The sequence below is a fragment of the Callorhinus ursinus genome, unplaced genomic scaffold (genome assembly GCF_003265705.2).
Source record: "Callorhinus ursinus isolate GAN/ISIS: 27379988/994484 unplaced genomic scaffold, GSC_fseal_2.0 scaffold4, whole genome shotgun sequence".
Classification (NCBI taxonomy): domain Eukaryota; kingdom Metazoa; phylum Chordata; class Mammalia; order Carnivora; family Otariidae; genus Callorhinus; species Callorhinus ursinus.
In genome coordinates this window covers 151,353,625-151,375,965 of record NW_027397066.1, presented here as the reverse complement: position 1 = coordinate 151,375,965, position 22,341 = coordinate 151,353,625, and the positions used below count along the sequence as shown (strand labels likewise).

At 49.1% G+C, this 22,341-nt stretch overlaps 1 protein-coding gene across 1 annotated transcript in view; it reads left to right on the top strand.

Moving 5' to 3' along the window:
• Positions 1-18,969, top strand: part of PRSS55 (serine protease 55) — an 88,235-nt gene extending 69,266 nt beyond the window's left edge. The window contains exon 6 of the mRNA XM_073891240.1: positions 18,940-18,969. Within this exon, the coding sequence (XP_073747341.1) occupies positions 18,940-18,954 (15 nt within the window). The 3' untranslated portion in view covers positions 18,955-18,969. The remainder of the gene's footprint in view (positions 1-18,939) is intronic.
• The last annotated feature ends 3,372 nt before the right edge of the window (positions 18,970-22,341 follow it).

Genomic DNA, 22,341 nt, shown 5'->3' with positions numbered 1-22,341 from the left:
GTGGGCCCCATTTGTCCCCAACTGGACTGGACCATTGCACTGGCTTCCTAGGTAGCACCAACTCCATGCTGTTTCCCCAGCATCCGTCCCACCCCATGTGCAGGCCTAATCCTAGCACTGGACTCCTTCTTGTGCTCCTTGTTCTGCTGTAAGGGGTGGCCCAGTCCCTGCACCTCCCAGCCTGCATCTTAAAGCCAATGAGCAATTCCTGGGTGACTTCTATGTGCCCTGCATAGTGGCAGGCACTTTCAAGAACCTGGCCTTATCTAACTCTCACAACAGCTCTGCCAGCATGAAGTATCATCATCTCCATGTGGTCAGGAGAACAGTGGCTCCCAAGGGCCTCAGTTCCTTATCCCCAGATCCTATGCATATAACCTTAGTTGGAAAATGGGTCTTTGCACATGTGAGTAAGGTAAGGATCTTGAGGTGGGAAGAGCACCCTGGATTATCAGAGTGGACCCATTAGTGTCTTTACAAGAGGAGGCAGGGGAGTATTTGATACACACAGAGGAGTAGATGATATGAGGACAGAACAGAGAGAGATGAGAAGATGCCAGCCTTGAAGATTAGAGTCGCGCAACCACGAGCTCAGGAATGCCATGAGCCCCAGAACCTGGAAGAGGCAAGGAACAGAATCTGCCCTAGAGCTTCCAGGGAGAGCACAGCTCTGCTGACAGCTTGATTTCAGTGCAGTGACACTGATTTGATAATTTTACATATTTTTTTTATCCAAGTATAGTTGACACACAATGTTACATTAGTTCCAGATGTGCAACGTGGTGATTCAACAACTATATGTTATGCCACGCTCACCACAAGTGTAGCTGCCATCAGTCACCATACTAAGCCATTACAATACCACTGACTATATTCCCTGTGCTGTACTTTTTATCCCCATGACTTATTCATTCCATAACCAGAAGCCTCTCCCACATCCCTTCACCCATTTTTGCCCATCCCACCGCCATCCCTCTGGCAACCATCAGTTTATTCTCTGTATTTATGGGTCCATTTCTCCCTTTTGCTTACTTGTTTGTGTACTCATCTGTTGCAGGGATACAGATTTCAGACTCTGGTCTACAGAACGGTGAGAGAACAAATTGCCATTGTATTAAGCCACGCAGTTATGGTAATCTGTGGTAATCTGTTACAGCAGTCATAGCAAACTCATACACCCATTTAACAGATATTTCATGTGCCTGACCTCTTTTAATCACTGTCCCCATTCACAGTTATTGGTCCCCATCATTATCCAGTCATTATCCTCATTTACAGATGAGGAGACCAGGGTCCAAATGATCCCCAGACACTGCCTACCAGAGACGTCTTGGTTCTTCTGTTCAACTACTCCCCAGTGGGGCCTCCATATCCTTCTAGCACACTCCCCTAATGCCACCTGCCTGCCTGGTATTCTAGATGGAGGGTCCACCTGTTTACTGTCCTTTTTCTGACTATCTAGACTATTCCACTTCATGCCCCCCTGGCTTACCCTTGGGAAGATCTGCGTACAGGAACTCGCTTCCCAGAGTGACTTGACCCTTGATCATAAGCTTCCTGACTGCCCCCTTATGCCACATGCTGGCCATATGCAGAGCCAGAGTGCTGGGGCCAGCATGGAGGCCAGCATGAAATGACCATTGGGCTTCACGTGGGGGTACCTCTGTGGTGCATAGCCGTTCCTACTGATCCTACCTCCTAGGGGTCTGGTTCCTGCTCCCATAGGTGTTATACAGCCCCCATCAGTGCAGAGTGCTAGGTTGCTCTCTGCTCTTCCAGTGGGGAAAGGGTAAGACTTGCAGCCTCTTGGAGTGCAATGTGTGTGTACCAGAGAGATATCAGTTTCTTGGCTGCAGCTCCTGAACCTGCAGTCCCCAGCAGGGTGTCTTCGCCCTGCTCACTACAGAAAGTTCTTGGCAAAGGGATGGATGTCAGAGACACCATGCAGGAGGCTGGCGAGTGTGACAACGATATCCTGGGCCAGGCCTTCTGCTGCTCTGGGAGAGGGAGGAAGGGAAAGACTTGCAGAGGAAAGAACACAATGATAATAAGGCATTGATTCATAATCATGGATTGTTCCAGGTTGTTCCATGGATTGTTCCTTAAGATTTTTTTAGGCCAATCAAATGACCCATGTCCTTAAAAGAGACAGAAGAGGAAAATACAGAGAAGAGAGGGAGGCAGCAAGTCTCCTCACGGGCTAGAATTTCGCGCTGTGCTTTCACCAATAGGAAGACCAAGGAGAGGAGCCATATCTCCTGGTGGTTAACCACAAAGAACGGCTCCCAATACGCTGGCAAAGAACTGAAACAAAAACCCGGGAACTAGAAACTTGAAGTGCCTTCAAGTCTCCTAGCATTCCACAATGGAAATATAACTTGATAGTTCTATAATTGGGCAATTTTCATGGAGAAAAGAGAGTCCAGAGCCAAGAAGGCCTTTCCCTGATTCAGACATCTGTATTAGGAGCAGATACTCACCACCCAGGAGGGCTTTGGAGGACATGGACTCCTGGCCTGCCCTCTCCTGAGGGTTTTCAGATTCCTGGGAAACCAAGGGCCTAAACACAGAAGGATGAACAGGGGAGTTCAGCTCTGGGAGTGAGCAGTCCTATTCCCAAATGTACTGATGTTATCATCTGGAACAGATCAGCAACTCATAATTATGCAGCAGATGCCTTGCACTAAATAAGATTCCATCACCCACAAGAAATCTGTGAAAACGCTCGTCTGCAGGATGCAAATCCACTGTCATGCAGCATTGTTCTCCGCCACTAGGTGGCAGATGTTCGTGTTCGCGGGGCAGCCGGGGAGAATGGGGTTTGCCCGGAAGAGAGGATTCTGGTTCAGAGGGAAGTCAGGCCTCATGCCGCCTGAGCTGAGTCTAGAAGCTCCTCAGCTGAGGAAGCCTCTGCAGCTACTCTGGAGTTGTCCCTTCTTTCACAGAATCTCTGTCTCCAACAGCTGTGACATTTACACTCCTTTTCTGGTTCTTCCTGACTTGACCTCCCTTCTAAGCCAGCCTTTCTGTCTAACCCTCGTCCCCAAGTCCTCCAGGCCCCCCAGAGGGGGAAGAGGCTGTCTCCTCCTCTAACTAGACAGGATGTCGCCCTGTCGCTTTCAGGTCACTTGTCACAAGTCTTATAAAAATAACCCAACTGACCCTCTGTCCTCCTTTATCTGTCCCTTGCCTTTCACCCAGTTGCCTGACCCCATCTGTTCTTGACATGAGCCTGGCCTCTCCTGAGACCCAGAGTCAGCCCTCCCTTTTCCAACAGATCTTGGCATTGGCATTGGACAGCATTTCCCAAAGAGTGTTGCAAGGGTCTCATGAAATGTTCTGTGTTCAGGTGGGTTTGGGAAACTCCTCTGGCTACATCTATCTCCATCCTGGGGATACACAGTGCATGTTAGCATAGGAAAGGCTCTGGAGAGTCCTATACAAAAGCTACTGTTCAACTAGGAGGACCCAGGCTTCCCTAGATCAGGCCTAGTTCCCTGCTCTCCTTCACCAAGCCTCCAGCCTCGTTAGTGCCCTTGGTTACTTGCATATATTTCAGGATAACTGAATAACTATATATTAAATTACTGATAACTAATATCAAGTAAGTATTTGGGGCTTTCTGGAGGGCCCAGAGTTCAAGCCTGAGCACACAGTTCCAAATGAGAAGTTGAAAGTTGATTTAAGAGTACCAAATAATTATGAGACACAGTTAAAAGGTTTGTGGATTGAATGAATTGATGATTGAATGAACAAATGAATTCATTGAATGAATGAAGGAGAAAGCTTGTAAGCTGGGATCTGGGATGTCATTCTAATTTATTTCCACGTGTAGGTGAAAACCATGATGTTCTTCCTTCAGATCTGTGTGTATGCATGCAAAGACTCTTCCTAGTCTAAGAGAAGAATTGCTCTGGAAATGTCTATTCATGGATATGCAGCTGTGGCATATGTTGGCAGGTGCCCTGTTCTGTCCAAAGCACCCCCTCTCTTCATGCTTTGTCATTATCCTGCTTTTGTCTGGGAGAGAGCCTCACTGGCACCTGTGCTCACTGAGGATGCCTTTTGCTTGTCCTAAGCATTTCTCCAGCACTGAGGAGGCTGTGCTCATAACAGCGAGTACTGGAGTGTCCCAAAGAGCATGTCCCTCATGACCAGTGGCTTTCCTTGCAAGGGCTAACCATCCCTACTTTTACAGGTAAGGAGGTCCAACCAGAGACTGAATTGCCTGAGGGCATGGCCCCGGTGGAGCCAGAATGAAAACCCCTGACCTTCTGCTTACAGAGCTCGATCTGGGCTGCCAACCTCAGCTTCCCGGCAGAATAAGGGGAGGCTTTTTAAACTATTGGATGCCCAGGCCCACCTAAAAGAGTAGTGGAAAAAGGGCTTTGCCATGGTACCCTGGCAACCTTGCTTGGGTCCACACAGGCCATGAAGGCAAGGTGTGAGGCTCAGCTCATCTGAGTCTAGACAGGACAGCTTAGGATGGGATGGCAGTCCAGGGATGGGAGCCTGGGCGGAGCTGGTATGAGACTGTCCCGCATCCCCTGGTGCAGTCGTCTGGCCCCTTTTGTTTCCATGTTGTCCTTCTGGCATGTGGGACATGGCTCTCTAGGAGATGGCACCCTTTTTTTGTTCTTCTTTTCCCTGTCGCTATAAGAAATAAACTGTCTACCAGTGGCTTGTTGTATTAGACAGGTCTTGACCTGGTCTTATGTGTCTGCTTGACAAGCATCTGACTCAGTGATGGAGCTGAAGCCCAGAATGCCTCACTTCTGATTGTGCTTTTCACTCCTTAGTTTGAAACGATTATAGATTCACAGAAAGTTACAAAATAGTGTACAAGAGGTCCTGTGTATGCTTCACCTAGTTTCCCCCAGTGATAACATCATTGTAACCGCAGGACAATATCAAATCTGAGACATTGACATTGGTATAATCCACAGAACTTCAGATCTCACCAGTTTTACTGTACTTGTGTGTGTGCGGGGGGGGCGGTTTCTGTGCAGTCTTAGCCACGTGTAGATTTGTGTGACCACCACCACGATCAAGATACAGAGCTGTTCCATCACCGTGAGGCTCTCACATGCCATCCTGCTACAGCTTCACCCACCTGCCCTGTTCCTCACCCTGGCCACCACGAATCTGTTCTCCATCTCTATCGTTTGGATATTTCAAGAATGTTACAAATGGAATCAGACAGTGTATTGAGATTGGCGTTTGAGATTGGCTTCTTTTATTCAGCACAATTCCCTTAAGTTCCCTCCAAGTCGTTGCCTATGTTGATAACTCACTGTCTTTGTCACTGACCAGTATCCCATGGTGTGTATGTACCACGGTTCACTTAACCATCCCCCCATCAAAGGACATCTGAGTTGTTTCCTGTTTGCGGCTACGATGGATAGAGCTGCTTGGAACATTCATGGACAGGTTTTTGTGTGAATATAACTTTTCATTTCTCTGGGATAAACGCCCAGGGAGTGCAAATGCTGGGTCACCTGGTAGTTGCATGCTCAGTCCTATAAGAAACAACTACCAAACTCTTTTCCAGAGTGTCTGTCTGATATTTGGCTTTTCCTCTCATATGACTTTACTGTGCAGCCAGAGCTAAGACTCACAGCTCTGGAAGGAACCTGAGGCATTCCCAGAAGCCACAGGCACTTCAGCTAAGGGAGTAGAGGTCTCCCACTCCAGTTTTTCAAAGATAATTCCTGGGAAATCTTTCTAAATTGTTCCCTAAGGACCAAAGCGGGCTGTTTCTTTCACCTTCATTACTTATGTGTGTCCTCTCAGATACGAGCTCAAGAGAAGAGGAATGTCCATACTGCATCTATACAAGCTTCAGTGTGTGGTAGAAAACCCGCCTAAATTCAGCTGGTTGGAAAGTCAGGTTGAACTTTGCTGGGGCAATTGCTCCTCTTCCTCCTGCCACCCCTCTCCTGTGGACTAGAAGGTTTTCTAGAAAATGGAGCTCTCTCGTCATAGCTGAGCCTCTCGTCATAGCTGAGCCTCTCGGCACCCTGGGCCCCACCTTGGAGCTCTTGTAGAGAACAAAGATCAAGGCAGTTTCTTGGTGGGTGTGTGATGTGACTTCTCTGGGCTCTGTTGGGTGTTCCATGATCAATCTACCATGTCTGTTCCAGCCGCAGGGAGCACATAGGGTGGCATTTGCAGTAGGATGTTGGCAGGGCTTCCTTGAGCCCAAGCATGGAACCAAGGAGTGACTCAGTCGCAGACTCCGAGATGCTTCCAGATGCCGCTGCAGATAGAGCTCTTGGCCCTGCACCTTCCACATGCCCTTCAGCTGGTCATTGAGCACTCATCTTGTGTGTGGCCTTTTCTAAGGGTCTCAGGTACACTGTCCAGATGCTCTCACACGTAGAGCTCAAAGGCTGGGTCTATGGGTCATAAAGACATCTGGTGACCATGTCCCAGCATCTTGCTTTCCTGGCCTCATGAAGCCCTAAAACTTCCCCCTCACACACTCTCCCCACAAAAGCCATTGCTACCCCCATTCCCATGCCAGCTCCTTGTCCATACCTGCAGAGAGTTCTCCAGCCTCACCCTGCTGGCACCACTGCCCCTCCACACTCCTGAGCCCCAGCCTGGGGCTAGCCAAAGGCCAAACCAAAAAAAAAAAAAAAAAAAAGGGAAACAAAAGCAAACAAAAGAATTCCCCTGACCCCCCAATAAACACTCACACAAAAGAGCAGGCTTGTGGGAAGAGGAAGCTCGCACCAGCATCTACCCCGAGGGGGGGCCCGGGGCTCCCCTCATTGTTCTCCCTCCCCAGTCCTCATGATGACAATCCCAGCCCCTACAGGTTGCAGCCCCCCTGCCCTGCAGCCAGCACCCCTCCTCTTTTCCCACCTTGGGCCCCCTGAGAAAGACGCCTTGAAGCAGATGTCACAGCCCCAGGAGTGGTTCCCACAGGAGGAGGAAGTAAGAGCTCACAAAAGCCTGGGCCTTTCCCTGAGGAAGTAGCGCTGGCTTTTCAGTGACAGACTCCGGCAAGGATGAGGGACAGGGCAGGCCGGGGCCCAGGGGACCAGGGGCAGGAGAGGAGCTGGCTCTTGGAGGAAAGGAGGGCATTGTGAGCCCTTGTTTACGGTGCTGGCGGGGGCCCTGACCTTGCTGCTTGTCAACAGACCCCCTGCTCCCCCCTCCCCACACCTTCAGTATTGTTGTGGAGGCAGCCCATTCATAATTTTATTTGGGGGCGGTTGTTTTCGGCCTCCAGCCCCTCCCCCAACTGGCTCACTTTCAGCATTGTAACCCGGATAAAAAGGCAAGATATCCTTCCCCTTTCCTGGAGCCCGCTTCCTATCCTGGCCTTGTTGGCTCAGGACTCGGTTAACCCTTAGAAGAGCGAGAGGGGGTGGGGGGTCTTCTCAACAACAGGCCTCCTAAGCAGGCTCGAGACCCCCGCCCCCTGTCTCATCTCCCCAGTATTGTTGGAGACAGAAACACACAGCCCCAGGAAGGGCTGAAGAGAGAAACAGTTTGGGATCATGGATTTCGACACTGAAGTGCAGGACTGCTGGGAGGTGGGGATGGGGCTGTCCTGAAAAAGGACTGACATGTCCCCCACCACAGGACTCATGAGGAGAGCACACACACTTTCAAAGGAACACTGACCAACCAGGGCAATGCAGGAGGGGACTGCAAGCCAAGAAAGCCCTGGAAGGTGTGTCAAGGGCAGGGCAGTTATGTAGATATGGGACAATCTGGTCTGGAGAAGACCAGGGGGCCATAATGGGGTTCCCTGGCATACTGGAGCTGTCAGGGAGGAGAGGGGAGGGTTTATCTCAGTAACTGAAAGGGCAGAATTTGCACTCAGGTGCAAGCTACTGGAAGTCTACTTCCTATTAATAAAGGATGCTCCCCAAGGTTGGAGGTGAGCCCTGGGAAAGCAGTGAACCTCATCACTAAAAGCGGAGCCCGGGCCAGGGGGAGCTAGAAGGTGCCAGGCACCATTGAGTCCAGGCGTCATGGGACCAAGAAGCCAAGGCTCACCCTGTGACCAGTTTGAGGCCACCCAGGTAGCCCAGGGCAGAGCCAGGGCCAGAATTGTGGGCTCTAGACTCCCTGAGCAGTGCTCTCTCCCCTCATACATGTTCAGATTGAGGCTAGATGCCCCTGCAAGGTGCAAGCCTGCGGATGATAGGGAAGCCTGAGGGACTTTCAGGTTCCTTCCATATTGAGATCTACAGCTTCACTGACTCTTTGGCTTCACCCTCTTGCTCTGCTTGCCCTGTCTTTCTAACACCCTGCACATGTTGATACATTCTTCCCTGACATGATCCCTCATCCCTCCTGCCTTCTCTCCTGGCATCCTGGCTCCAGCTCAGAAAATGCACAGGTTGCCTGGGGCTCCCAGCCCTCTTGCTCCACCTCCCACATGCCAACCCCCAGGCCCCCACCTCCATGAGGCCCACTGCCTGAAAGGCTCTGAGAAGTTCTTGCTTCTGCACTCGGCAATAGTACAGCCCCCCTTTTGCAATGTATTATCCCCCCACCCCAAGGTACGTGTCCCAGGTGTTTCTGAGTAGTTTCCAACATTTAGGTCTCTGCTCTGCAGTTGGAGAGAAAGTTTTCAGAAGATGGAGCCTCACTTCCACTCATGCATTTGGGGGCTGTGACAGCATACAAGGAAGACGATGGCCCTACCTTCATGGAGCCCACAGGTCAAGAGCATCCCCTGTGCTCCCCACAGCAGCCTGCACAGTGCTGAGCACACACCTCAATGGACTTGTTTCCTCACTCAATGGACTGGACATCCTGAGTCATCCGTGTATTCAGGGGGGCGTACTGGTCTGCTTGGGCCACCATACCAAAGTACACTGGGGGGCTTAAACAACAGACATTTGTTTCTCATAGTTCTAAAGGTTAGAAGTCTGAGGTCAAGGTGTCAGCAGGGTTGGGTTCTTCTGAGGCTTCTCTCCTTAGCTTACAGATGGCCTTGTTCACCCTGGGGCCTCACAATGCCTTTCCTCTCTGTGAGTTGATGTCTGTCCTAATCTCCTCTTCTTTTAAGGACACCAGTCATATTGGATTACTGTCCCCCCCGCATATGGCCTTATTTTAACTTAATCACCCCCTTGAAATGCCCTATCTCCAAAGACCATCACACTCTGAGATACTGGGGCTTAGGATTTCAATATATGAATTTTGGGGAAACACAATTCAGCCCACAATGGTGGGATTTGGAGTACCCTTTCTCTAAGATCATCTCCGGGAGCTCACTGATTCTACGAATAGTCAATGGCAAGAGAAATAAAGCAATAAGTAGAAAGGAAGGACAGAGGGATCTGAAATTGAGGAATGGGGTGAAGGCTAACAACAGCCCTGGGCCCTTAGAGAAGCATGTCGCACCACCTCAGCTGCCTCTTTAGCACATAACTCACTGGCCTCTTGGGAGGCCTGGAGCCCAACATGGCCACCCACAGACTCTAGGTTAAGGTCTCTTAACAATCTAAGTCAGTAAGGCCTGCATGCAAGGATAATGATATTTGTGCCAGTGACAGAAACAGGGTGAGTGGAGGTCAGGGCCACCTTTGGGAGATAGATAGTACATTGAGAGAAATGGCCTAGCTGCTGGTGGGGAGGGACATACGGGGTTGGGACATTTAGGGATTAATGATACCCAAAAGGCTGCAAATTCTGACCCACAGCGGCCACACAAAGGGCAGGGTAAGCAAGACTTCCCATGAATGCCAGGATGCCTGATGGGGACCCAGCATCTACCCCAAAATCCGTTGTTGTGTGTGCATGTGTGCACATGTTTCCATGCACATGTGTGCATGTTTATGCACAGGCGTGTGTGTGTGTGTGTGTGTGTGAGTGCCTGTATGTGCCTTCATGCACTATGAGTGGCCGAGTGTCCCAGATGAGGTGAAGAAGGGACTTGGGCCCAGCTGGAGCAGGGATGCTGTGATTCAGGCCATAGGATTCTTTTCCAATGAGTGGCCACAGCCCACCAAACACCCAGTTTTACCCAGGAACAGGTGGGGATACCCACTTCTCCCCACATCCCACTCCTTCAAAGGCTTCCTCTGGCTCCCTATTCGTCTCATTTTTCTTCAGGAAGGTACTATTTTATAGTGACAGAGCTCATCAGGATTTGAAAGAAGGGGTGCCTTCGACCCCGGAACGATGTGAGGGATCCTGAGAAGCCCTTACACACAGCATGCTGCTCTAGAGCTCAGACATACTCCATGAGTTCCTTCATGGGATTCTCACAACTCGTACTGAAAGTAGACTGCAAAATCATCCCTGTTTTACAGCTGGGCTGGGGAAATCCTGGCCTGGGGCTTGGAAGCCAGGGGGAACAGGGCTGGGATCATACTCAGCAACTTAGCAATGTGTGACTTAGGACAAAGTTGATCTCTCTGAGCCCCAATTTCCTGAAATACAAAATAGGGATATTAATACTCACTGGAGAACTTTTGTGGTGGTTGATGAGTTAAAGCATGCAAAACATGAAGCACAGCTCACAGTGGGTATGGTAGTCCCTCCTCTCCTCCTTTCCCTGCCAAAGATGGCACAGGGCTGGTTCACGGCCACAGAGAGCACAGCTGGACTTGACTCAGGAGCATGTAGTCTCCACTGCCCCTCTGCCTGTCTCTAGATATCTCTTTGCTCAGCTGTCGCACCTCAAGGCTGCTTCCTATCTGACCCTCCAAAGGCTGAGAAGTTGGGTGACCAGCATATTCTTTCCCACTTTTCACTTCTAGTGACCTCCAAACTAGCAAAATCCCAGATCAGAACTAAGAGGACAAGACAGAGTAACCTGGACTCTTCTCAGAACCTATGGTGAGCTGAGGGTCTCTCAGCCTCACAGAACTTCACCTCCCCAGCAGTGGGCCAACCAGCAGCTCAGAGGCCCACCACCCTGACTCTCCCTCATCTCTATCTCTGTATGTGGACCCCTCACACATTCACAGATGCATTCACTCACTGCTTACGGAGCCCCTATGTGGATAAGCAGCCAGGCCCTGGCACATAGCAAAGAACAAGCCCCACAGCCTCCTGGTCTCCCCACCCACCAACAAGCAACTGAGTAGGTGAGAAGAAAACGATGAAGAACGGCAGCAAAGGGCAGGTTCCCCCATGCTGCCCTGAGCAGAGGGGAGGAACCCAGCAGCCCTGCATATGTCATTCCCATAGAACTTCTCCAATCCTGGACTCAGGATCGAAAGGCAACTGAGTCAGAGTCTAGACTCAACTCCCACCCAAGGCAGGGCCCCTCTCCTACCAGGAGAAGACAGGAGAGAGGTCGTGGATAGCAGACCCGGGAGGTGGGATCAGTGAGACCCAGAAGAGGAAGCCATGATTTTCCCCACGTTCCACGTTTGAGGCAGGGTATGATATAGAGTCTCTCCCTGACCGAACTTTAGACAGTCTCCTCTGAGCCACTTTTTTCAAGTAGACCTTGTCCTTGGGTTTCTATGTTCATTCTTTCAGAGTTCAGCCTTGCTGAGAGTCCGGCTAAGTCAGTTTAGAAATAATCCTACACCTTTGGTATCTGATGACCCTCAATATCTGATCAATTCCTTCATTTCCTTCACTCCGTACTGAGTGAAATCAGATCAGCAAGAGTCCTCTTAGGTCATTTTAGCAATAATCCCCACTCTGATGTCTCTTTTTAGTAATTTCCATCCACTGACCCCACAGACACTCCTTGGCTATAAATACCCACTTCTTCTGGTTGTATTTGGACTTGAACTCCATCTCTCTGCTCCATCAGTAGTCTTGACACCAATCACAGTAGTCCTGAATAAAGTCTTCCTTACCGTCTTAAGTGTCAGAATCATTTTTCCTTTAACAGGTAATTTAAAAGCAAGCAAACAAATAGATATCTGCTCTTTTAGGGTTTTAGACATATGAGCTTTACCAAGGTGCCTAGCTGACCAACTTATGGGAAATGATCACGAGGATTTTTGGCAATATATAGAGTCAGGGCCAGGTGGAAGATCCCAGGCTGTCAGATTTATCTTTCAGAGAGAAGAATCTAGAGACCTGGACAGAAGTCTCAGCAGCTCCAGGCACCAGCCCTGGAGCTGATCCCCTGACAGAGTGGGGCCACCACTCTGTTGGTGACTTATTGAAGTTGGAGCCTGAGCTCATGACCACCCTCACCCTCTGACAGTCTCCTGTCCTCATGTGGTGCTGGTCAAGGGCCTTTTGGAACGTTTGATGTGTGGAGCTTTGGTTGAGTCCTACATGGGGAGGAACAGCTACGTAAGGGCTGGTCTTGCCTGCTCTAAACAGAGACTCCTTTCCACAGGCCACAACCAAGAAGAAGAATTGAGTCTTCAGTGCACACTATTTGTATTCACAGAACCTGGTTCTAAAAGAATTCTGGATACCTGGCCCACTTTCTCGCTGGACAGTTGGGACCCAAACCATTGGGTAAAATCCCTCATTCACCACAAATCAGTGTGGGCACAACAGGGGTTAGAATCTAGAACTGGAGCTAAGGAGATCTTCCTTTCCAGGGAGCAGGATTCCATATGATCAATGCCTAAGGGAGTCAGAAACAGATTTCACTGTTATTTTTCACCCTTGAAGTTGGGAGAAAACTCCCCTCTCTAGTTTTCTTTGTGGGAGGAGGAAAAAATAAGAACCTGCAATTCAGCAGGGAATACAATTTTAAAAATAAGCCTCTGGGTCAGTATGTTTAATGCCAGCCCCATGGGGATCCTCAGCCCATAACTCAGGAGCACAATGGCTTTTCTTGTTATGAATGAGTGTGAAGTGCCAGCAGAGGAAATAGGAAGCCCCCAATGTAGTCTGAATGGACCTGTGAACAGGGATAATAAAAGTTGTCCTGGATTTCCGTTACCACCAGGTGTTTCCGCCGGAGCTTCTATTCATTCAGGCTTGGGGATGGCCACGGGTGCCAAATCTTCCCCAGCCCTGACCCCAGCCCCTTGCTCCATGCCCCTGACCTCACTGCATCCACTAGAGGCCACCCAGGCCTGGACTCTTGAGACTCAATCATGGGCATGTTCTCACTATGGGATTTACTCTAAAGACGAGGGCAAAGGGTGGGAGAGGAAGAAGGCACTAGGTTACAGACCCCAGCCCAGGTTTGGTAAGAGAAGCTCATGAGAGGGAACCCAGGTGCACATGGAGACAGGTAGTCATGAGCAATGGATGACAGACACACAGTGAGGAACTTGAGCTAGGAGCCAGGAGGGCCCCAGCACCGGGGAGGTTTGGGATTAGATGCTGAGAAGGACACTTATCTGTAAGGAAGGGCTAAGACACATCAACACAGGTGCACACTGCAACAGCTAGAGACAGGCGCCTGGAAGCCTGCCCTGGACTCTAACGCTAACTTGCCCTATGACCTTGAGCATGTCAGTCTCTCACTGAGCCTGTTCCTTAGCCCCCTAACAAGAAGGTTGGAACATGCTGCTCATCTAGTGTTACTTTCTGTGATCTGACATCAGACTGTGAGACAGAACGCTTCTACCTGAAAGGGAAAAGAAGGTTCCAGTCTCAAATGTCCACATGGACCAGACAGGAGGGCAGATGAGTGAGACTAGCCTGGAGCAAGAAGAGGGACCGTGGGGGATGGGCAGGAGTCACCTTCCCCGTCATGTATTCCAATACGATGCAGGCCACAGAACACATACCCGCCTCCTGCCAGGTGAGGGACCCTGCGAAGGCAGACTTCCTGTCCCCAAATGCCAAGGAAGCTACTAGGATGGGTAATGCTGCCCTTGAACCATTTTAATTGGACAGATTCATAGATCTGCTGCCATGGCAGGGTGGGGGCTTTGTTGTTCTGAAGGGGAGAGGGGGATTTATTCTCTTGGGGTAGAGAATATATCATAAATGACTTAGCTTTTTACCTAGTAGATGGTTTACAATGCACACCAGCTGGATGGACAAGAGCTCTTAGATCAGCCACAGCCCTGACCGCATCACAAGTAGGAAGGCCCATCTCCTCCAGAAAGCCTGTCATGGCTTCTCAATCCTGGGGGACACTGTCTGAAATCCATGGATAGCTGACTGCATGGCCACTGGAACATGTTCGCTGGGATTGTTCCTCTCTGGCAACATCACTATGGCAGATGGAAGAACCCCCAACTGGGAACCACAAGTCCTACCATTTCTAAACTCTCTTGGTTCCATCTCCAGGGCAGGTAGGTGAGCCAAACAATAAACATATACTAAGAATCTTCTGGGGGAGAGAAGCCCTCTGGTTGCTGTTGTTTGGAGAGCAAGTTCTGACTATGGACAGTCCAGGTGTTTGATTGATATCTTTATCAGTCGCCTAAGGCCTTTGATAATTAGTAATTAAAATAGGCATCACAACATCCAAGATAATGTACATCTTCGGTTCCTCAGGTACTGTTGATGATGGTGATAGTGGTGATGTTGATGATACACAGAGAAACAGCTTCAGAGTAAGTACCCAGCTATGTACCTTTCAGATCCTATATTGTATTTTTAAGTCTAGTAACCAAATGATGTAAGAAAAAGGTGCACATTAACATACAAGTAAGAGCATTGAGGCTCGTAGATGTCTGAGGGTTGTCAGAGATCTTGTAACTAATAAATGGCAGAGACAATCTTTTGTTTTCTCAGCCAAGAAAGCCAAGTCTGCAAAGCATTGCCTGCCACAATGGCATCACCCCAAAAATGCTGAGTGGGCTGAACACTTTTGTCCACACTGAGGAAATCTACTGGGCTCTGAGACACCTCTGGAACAGGATGACTTTAGTTTTTCTTAAAATAAGCATGAGAACCCTGGTCCTCCCCCAACTCCTTGGGAAGCTGGGTGGGCCCAGAGCGTCTGTTGGACCTTAAAAAATGGTGATAACCATTTTGGTGATAATCACTTTCTCCATCCTTCAGTCTATGCATGTGCTGGGCACAGGACCACCAGGTGCAAAGCAGATGAGAGGTATGGGTAGTAAAAAGAGCATCAAGCTGGAAGCCAAAAATCTGGATCAAATTACAAGGCATTCACCTACTAGCTGTATGATCATAGGTGAGCACCTTCCCCTCTGGCCTTCAGTGTCCTCATCCATCAAATGAGGGAATTACATTAGATGTTCTTTTGTATTTCCCCATTTTATTAAGTGATTCTACAATGGCTCCCATGCCTTTTGGGGTCCACTAGCATTTTCCAGAAGCCCACTCAGTGGAGGCTGCTAGGATATCATCCCTTTACCTGGAAGAAGAAAAATTGAGAGCAGGAAGCAGGTGCTTCTCTGAGTGGAGAAGTTTTTCCCATCTGCTCTAGCCATCCAAATCCCAGCCACCCTTCAGGTCAAGACTCAGGTGTGAAACAGCAAATAGGGCAGCCACTGGTTTGCTTTCCTTACTCCCATATCCCCGCTGGCCCCAGCTCTCCCTCCTACCCTTAGGGCACCCCCTCTTTCAACCTTTCTACTGCCAAACCACATCACTTGCAGTTTTGCAATTTCCAAACTGAGCTTTCCAGAAAGCTCCACATGTAAAAACCAGGACAGCCCCACCCTCCATCCCTCTAAGCTCCCCTTGGCCTAGAACTTAGCACCCTACTTTTGGTTCAGCTATGTTGGTCACCAATTTCTTTCTGACCCTCATGCTTTCTGATACTGATGCCTCTTGGAAGGGTGCAGGATGGGGAAGAACTGAAGGGTTAGGGTCGCCATGGGTTCATGCAGATGTTGAAGTTTTTTTTTTAAGATTTTATTTATTTATTTGTCAGAGAGAGACACAGCGAGAGAGGGAACACAAGCAGGGGGAGTGGGAGAGGGAGAAGCAGGCTTCCTGCGGAGCAAGGAGCCCGATGTGGGGCTTGATCCCAGGACCCCGGGATCATGACCTGAGCCGAAGGCAGACACTTAACGACTGAGCCACCCAGGTGCCCCCAGATGTTGAAGTTTTGCACCTGGTCTCTGACTTGGCTCACAGTTGCTGCCACGGCTGGGAGGTGGCTGAACCAGCAACACAGCAACAATCCCCAGGGCTGAAAGTTCAGTCATGGAATCCTTGGAAGGAGGACAAGAATATCACCACTGGCAAGACCACCATTTTTATGCCTTTGTGGGCAGTAGACAGAAGAAATGCAATGTCTTGGTCAGTTTGGGCTGCTATAACAAATTACTATAGATCAGGTAGCTTAAATAGTAAAGTGTATTTCTCACAGTTCTGGAGGCTGGGAAGTCCAAGATCAAGGTGCCAGCAGATCCTGTGTCTGGTGAAAGACGGCTCCCTGGTTTGCAGACAGCCTTCTTGCTATGTCCTCACACATTGGAGAGCAGAAAAGAGGAAGCTAGCTCTCTTGGTTCTCTTCTTATGAGGGCACTAATCCCATCATGAGAGCTCCACCCTCATGACCTCAATACCTCCTGAAGGTCCCCACTTCTAATACCATCCCATTGGGGGTTAGGATGTCAACACATGAATTGGCTAGGGCAGGGGGTAATATAAGGAGGCATATAACTCATTCCAATGGTACAGCTGTGAAAGAGTGTTCTCCTGGCTCCTGCAGAGGTAGAGGACAAAGTCAGTAGAGAGAGATTCCTCCATCCCTCTCTCTCTTTCTCTCTACCTTGTTCACATTCTCCATAACAGTTATCAAGTTATCACCACCTGAAAGGATCTTGGTTATTATTTCTTCACTGTTTCATTTTCTGCTTCTTCTCATCAGACAGAAAATTCCATGACTGCAGGCGCTTGTTTATCATGTCTGCTGCTGTTTCCAGAGCCCAGAAGGGTACCAGTTAGCCCTCAATAAATGAGTTGGCAAACAAAGAAATAAACCCTTGTTATCATTAGCATTATCCCTGAGTTATAGTTAAAGGAAATGGGGGCCCAGAGAGGTTAAGTTACTTGCCTATGACACACAGCTAATAACAGAAGCAAGAACCCATCCTAGATCTTGAGATTTCTAGTTGGTTAACCATCTCATGCATCATGTGACTTATTTCATTATCCCTGAAAGCAGTGACAAGCCCAACTCAGATGCCTGGAGGTTTTCTCAGCTCTTTTGAGCCCAAAAGAGTTAAGGAGGTTGCATTACTCTTAGGGCTTAATATACACCATTGATGCCCTCGCATTTTAGTTATGGGAACACCATCTTGTTTTCATCTCTACTTAGGAGTCTAGTTCAGTAAATATTTTTTGAGGTTACTACATATATGTGGAGTACCCCATAGTTTTTATTCAACTGAGCCCAGCTGTGGTTGGCTCACTGACCCTCCTTCAATGTTAGCACCCCAGAGCAGGTCCTGGGTCTCTCTCATTCCCAAACCACTATGGGTTCTAAAGCAGGCTCAGTGTGGAATTGTGTGTGTGTGGAATTGAACCAAATTATCTGCTCCCTTTATTGGTGCCCCTCCTACCTAATAGGTTCCCTATGCAGGGAGTCCTCTGCTGGCCCCAGACAGCCTATTTCCCTTGACAACAAAGTTCCCACTTCCTTGCAGGCTTAAGACATAGTTAGGCTTGTTTTAGTGAAGGTGCAGAGAGAAGACTCCCTTTCTTTCTCCAGGCGTCTTTGTCTTTGCTTTCTAGGAAGGTGTCCAGTCAAGGCCCCGACTTTTACATGCCAAGCCTGAGAGCAAAACTTGGTGAAAGTTCCCAACTAAGGGAATGTCCCCTTCTCCACCAGCCTCCTCCAGCCTACTCTGTATCCCCAAGCACCAGAGCCTGGGTCCCTGGGCCCACACACTCGTCTTCACCTGCCACTCCTCATGGGATCTTCCTCCAGAACTCTCTGTTCTCTGAATGGGCATTGTACCCATCCTCACCTTCACCTCCTTCCTCTACTCCATTAAGTAGTGGGAACCCCACTCAAGTCGTACAAAGGCCATAGTTAATGATGTGCATCCAGTCACTGCAGGGCTCCTGCCTGAAGGGTCTTCATCTCATCCTCCATTGGTGGGGGCAGAGTGACCCCAGTTCCCCAATAGAACAGTTTTCAGGCCTGGGCTCTCACCCGTCTCTGACATGTGAAATGGCCAATGGCTGGGAATTCTTTGAGCCCCAATTATGCCAACTGTAACATGAAAGTAACCATCCATATCTCACACGGTTGTTATAAAAACTAGTGGAGAAAATGCCTAGCTTAGGTGGGATTTCTACACACAGAGTCTTCTTGTGAAAATGGTATGATAATACCTAACTTGTGGGGGGATAAGAATTAAATGGGGTGCCATATTTAAAGTTAGCGGAGAGCACCATACAGAGTTGCATCTAAATAAATGGCAGCTAGTGTCATCGATATCGTGGTCTCTATCAAGGGGACCGCCTGAACACCCAACATGGACGTGTCCCTATCCCGATTCTGTGCTTCCTGCTTTCCAGCAAAACCTATAAAGTGTTGATACCTCATCCTTGCAGTGTACTAAGTATGTCACCCCGTGTGTTCCTCCCAGGGAGGTAGGGTTTAGTGGAAAGATCCATGATTTTGGAGTCTGACAGGCCTGGCTTGAAATCTGTATTTCACCATTTGCCGGCTGTGTAAACTTGGGCAAGTTATTTAATTCCACTGATCCCCTATTTCCTCATTTGCAAAATAGGGGCATTAGGAAGGGCTTTGCAAAGAAGCCGTCATTTGAATTGGGCCTGAAAGGACGGGTATGATTTGGAGAAATGGAGGGGAATGGGAGAGCCCATGAGGGAACAGATGCAGACGAGTGAGGGGGACAACAGCTCTGCTGGTCACAGGGCATAGGGGAGCCAAATCATGAAGGCCTTCTCTGAAGGTGGGACTCTTCTCTGAAGGCAAAAAGGAACTGTGGAAACTCTGCAGATCAATGAGGCCACCTGCACTGCATCTCTTGGCCTGCGTTAGAAGTGAGCTCATGATACTGGTTTCTGGGAAGATGGAGATCCCACTTGTAGCACCTGCAATGGGGGATCCGTTCTTGGCAGAGTGAGTAAAGACCCTGGGGTTGTCTCATGTTCTTTCATGTCTCTCTATAGGTATGTGTAGCTTGAACATGAGCTTGGCTGACTGGGATTTTGTTCTTATTACTCCTACCACATGACTGATGCCAAGAAAAGCAGAGAAAGGCAGATGAAGTCACTGAAAGTTGTACCCCTGAGAATGTGCAAAGAGTGGTTACAAGGAGTGAACAAGCGGAGTCTCTTTAGTCCAGGTGGAAATATGCAATCCGGTCATTCTGAGAGGTAGGTGCCAAAGTCCATCAGAGCAGGAGAAGGACAGGCCAGAGGTCTGACTGAGCTGGAAGGGCCGGGGCCTCCCTTGGGTCAAGACCAGGATGGGCCGAAGACCATGGGATGAGGGCAGATAGCGTGCTTGAAAGAGCACCAAACCTGGAGTCCGACAATCCAGAGTTCATCTTCCTTCCTGACCACTGCTTAGCTATAGAATCAACATGCAAAATGAAGTCTTTACAAGCTTTAACTTGTTGGTCTACATAATAATAATAATATTGCCCTCTCAGGGCTGTTCTGAGAAACACACGAACACATTTAAGTGGCTGTCATAGGAAGCACTGTATTTATTTTTTTAAAGATTTTATTTATTCATTTGACAGAGAGAAGGAGAGAGCACAAGCAGGGGGAATGGCAGGCAGAGGGAGAGAAAGAAGCAGGCTCCCCACTGAGCAGGGAGCCTGATGCGGGGCTCAATCTCAGGACCCCAGGATCATGACTAGAAGGCAGACGCTCAACCGACTGAGCCACCCAGGTGCCCCCAGAGACACTGGATTTAAACACCCGATTTGAACACCATAGATGAAAACACAGGCCAGTTGGAAAACTGGAATCTGAGGTCTGTGATCAGCGAGAGCAAGGAGAAGCACACAGGTGTGGGGTCCAGGCCGTGTCCCAGCTAGAAGCCCTATAAGGAAAGAATAGAACCATGACACCCAGTTCTACGGCAAAAGCTACTTGCTCTGTCTTCTGAGTCACAGAGTTGATCATGGTCAATAGGAGGTCTGAAGCCAGGGCCCAGCAAATAACCTGCTTCGGTGGTAGGGAGGTATGGACAGAGGGGCTTCCTTTTCCCCCAGCCCCTTGCTCAGGCCACATTTTTATTATTCTGTAAAATTGAGGGCAGCTGGTTTCTCCACCATGGAAAAATATGGAACATAGTGGGCCATGCCAAATTCATCTCGTTTGGTAATGGAGACAGCACAGACTTTTATTTTACTCTGAAGGACTTTAGATTAGGACCACAGATTTCAGTCTGAATTCACAGCAGTTGAGCAATGGTATCTAATATAAGTTTGAAAGTTACCAGTTGTAATAAATATAGGCAAACAAATAAACACTCATCTCTACATCATTGGGGATGCCAGGTATTGTTTAAGCAGAAGCTTTGCAGATTCAGGGCCAGGGAGATTTAATGAAACAAGCATTGGGTTTGGAGTCAAAGGGCCTGAAGGGGTCCTGAGCACAGCACTCACTGCAGGGTCCATGGTTGTAGGGAAGTTATTTAGCCTTGGGGGCATTCATTTTTCTCATTTGTAAAATGGGATGTTGGCATACTATATACATAGTGAAGCTGTCACAGTTGAATGGGATATTGACATGTGTGCTTTATATACCACGAAGTGCTGTAGAAATGGGAAATGTTTTGCTTGTTCTGTTCCAGAATTGATTTACTTGGCTTAAAGACTCTCTTGCTCAAAGTGGTCACCTCTTGGCCTTGGCTCTTGTCTCCCCACTTTCCCCGGCTGTAGGGAAGGCGGAGCTGCCAGGAATGATGTGCTGTAGCAGGTCAGGGGTTTCTGGCCCCCCATCAGGACTTGCTCTCCTTGCTCTTAGGCAGGCTGGGAGAGAGTGCCCAGGGAGCCTGGCTCCCCTATTCCCTGGTTAGAAGTAGATAGTGCCAGGGAAATGGGAGACTCTTGATGCGGAGACTCCTGAGCAGGGCCCTTGGTTAGGCCTCCCCCATGGGGCTTCAAAAAGTCTATGGCTTATAGGGCATCTGCCGCCATGGCAGTCTCTATGGGATGAGGCAGTGAGGTGTGGTGGGAAGGACGGACTTGGGAAGCCAGGTATCTCACTCCTGATTTCCCCTGTTCTGCAATCTGGGTGAGTCGTGGCCTCCTCCGAAATGATCTCTAAGACCCTTGCCACCTCTGAAAAGTAAATTCCTGCACCTTGTAATTGTAAGTGCACTGCAATGCCTTTGTTCTTAGATCTCAGAATTTACTGATCAGTTTTTGTCCTCCCCTCTGTCCTGCTGAAAAATTCCAATAGTCCCCATCATCCTAGGCTAGGCTTCTCTGTTGCTCCTGACACTAGAATGTCCCACCTAGGCCCTGACAGTGCTTCGTGCCGCTCTCCGATCTCCCACGCCTGTCTGACCTGCTCTCTCTTCCCAGACAAAGAGACTCAGGCACACAGAAAGCCATGGGGTACGCCAGTGGCCCTAGATCTCCAGGGAAGCTCCTGACAGTGTTTCCACTCACAATGCACCTCAACTTTCAGTTTAACCCAAAGAAGTAAGTCAAATGGTGGGCATTTCCTTTCAGATAGAAGCTGGGTGATAAGTGAAAGATTTGGGAGTCAGCAAGACCTTCCAGGACCCTTCAGGTCAGGACACATGGGGTGATGATCACCCAGTCCCCCTAGTTCGAGGAACTGAATCATTGTCTATGCTAATTGTATGATGCCCAGGGCAGGGTAACAGGGACATGTGTTGAGTAAGGGTTGATGAAAGGCCAGGATTCCCTCAGTGATAGAGCAGTTTGGAGGGCAGAAGATAGGTCTCACTGGGCACAGTCCTGCAACTACTAAAGGGCCAGCCCCAGCATTCAGATACGTTATAAAGCAATGCCATTTCTGTAGCCCATTCTTCTGTAACCAAAGGCACAGTCATATATGCAGCCTTCAGAGGAAACAGAGTAGTCAGGATCCATTATTAGGATGGCCTTTTACAGATGGAGAAACTAAGATCCAGATTCCAGGACTGGCTTGGATGAGGTCACCTTTATGAGTGGCAAGACCTGGAGTGTGACACCAATCCCAGTGCTGGCAAAGACAGGACACCTGTCCTAGCACAGTGCCCCAGGTCTCCAGAAGGTCAGCCAGGGAACCAGACACACGGCTCCCAGCAAGCCACCTATAAATAGCACGAGGATCTGTACCTGCACACTCCCGGCCGCTGTGTATGGGGCAGTGTGCACAAGCCCAGGGCACAATGATGGGGATTGTTAAGCAGGAGATGGCTTGTATTCATCTGCATTGCTTGGGCCTACGCCAGCCCCTTTTCTCCAAGCAATCCCATTTTGGCTATTGTGCCCATTATGGCTGATCATTATCTTGGTTGTTTATCCAGTTGCTGTATAGATTGACTTTCTGAATGTTAGGGTTTGGCTATTTCCATAACAGGAAGCTGCTTGCTGTCTT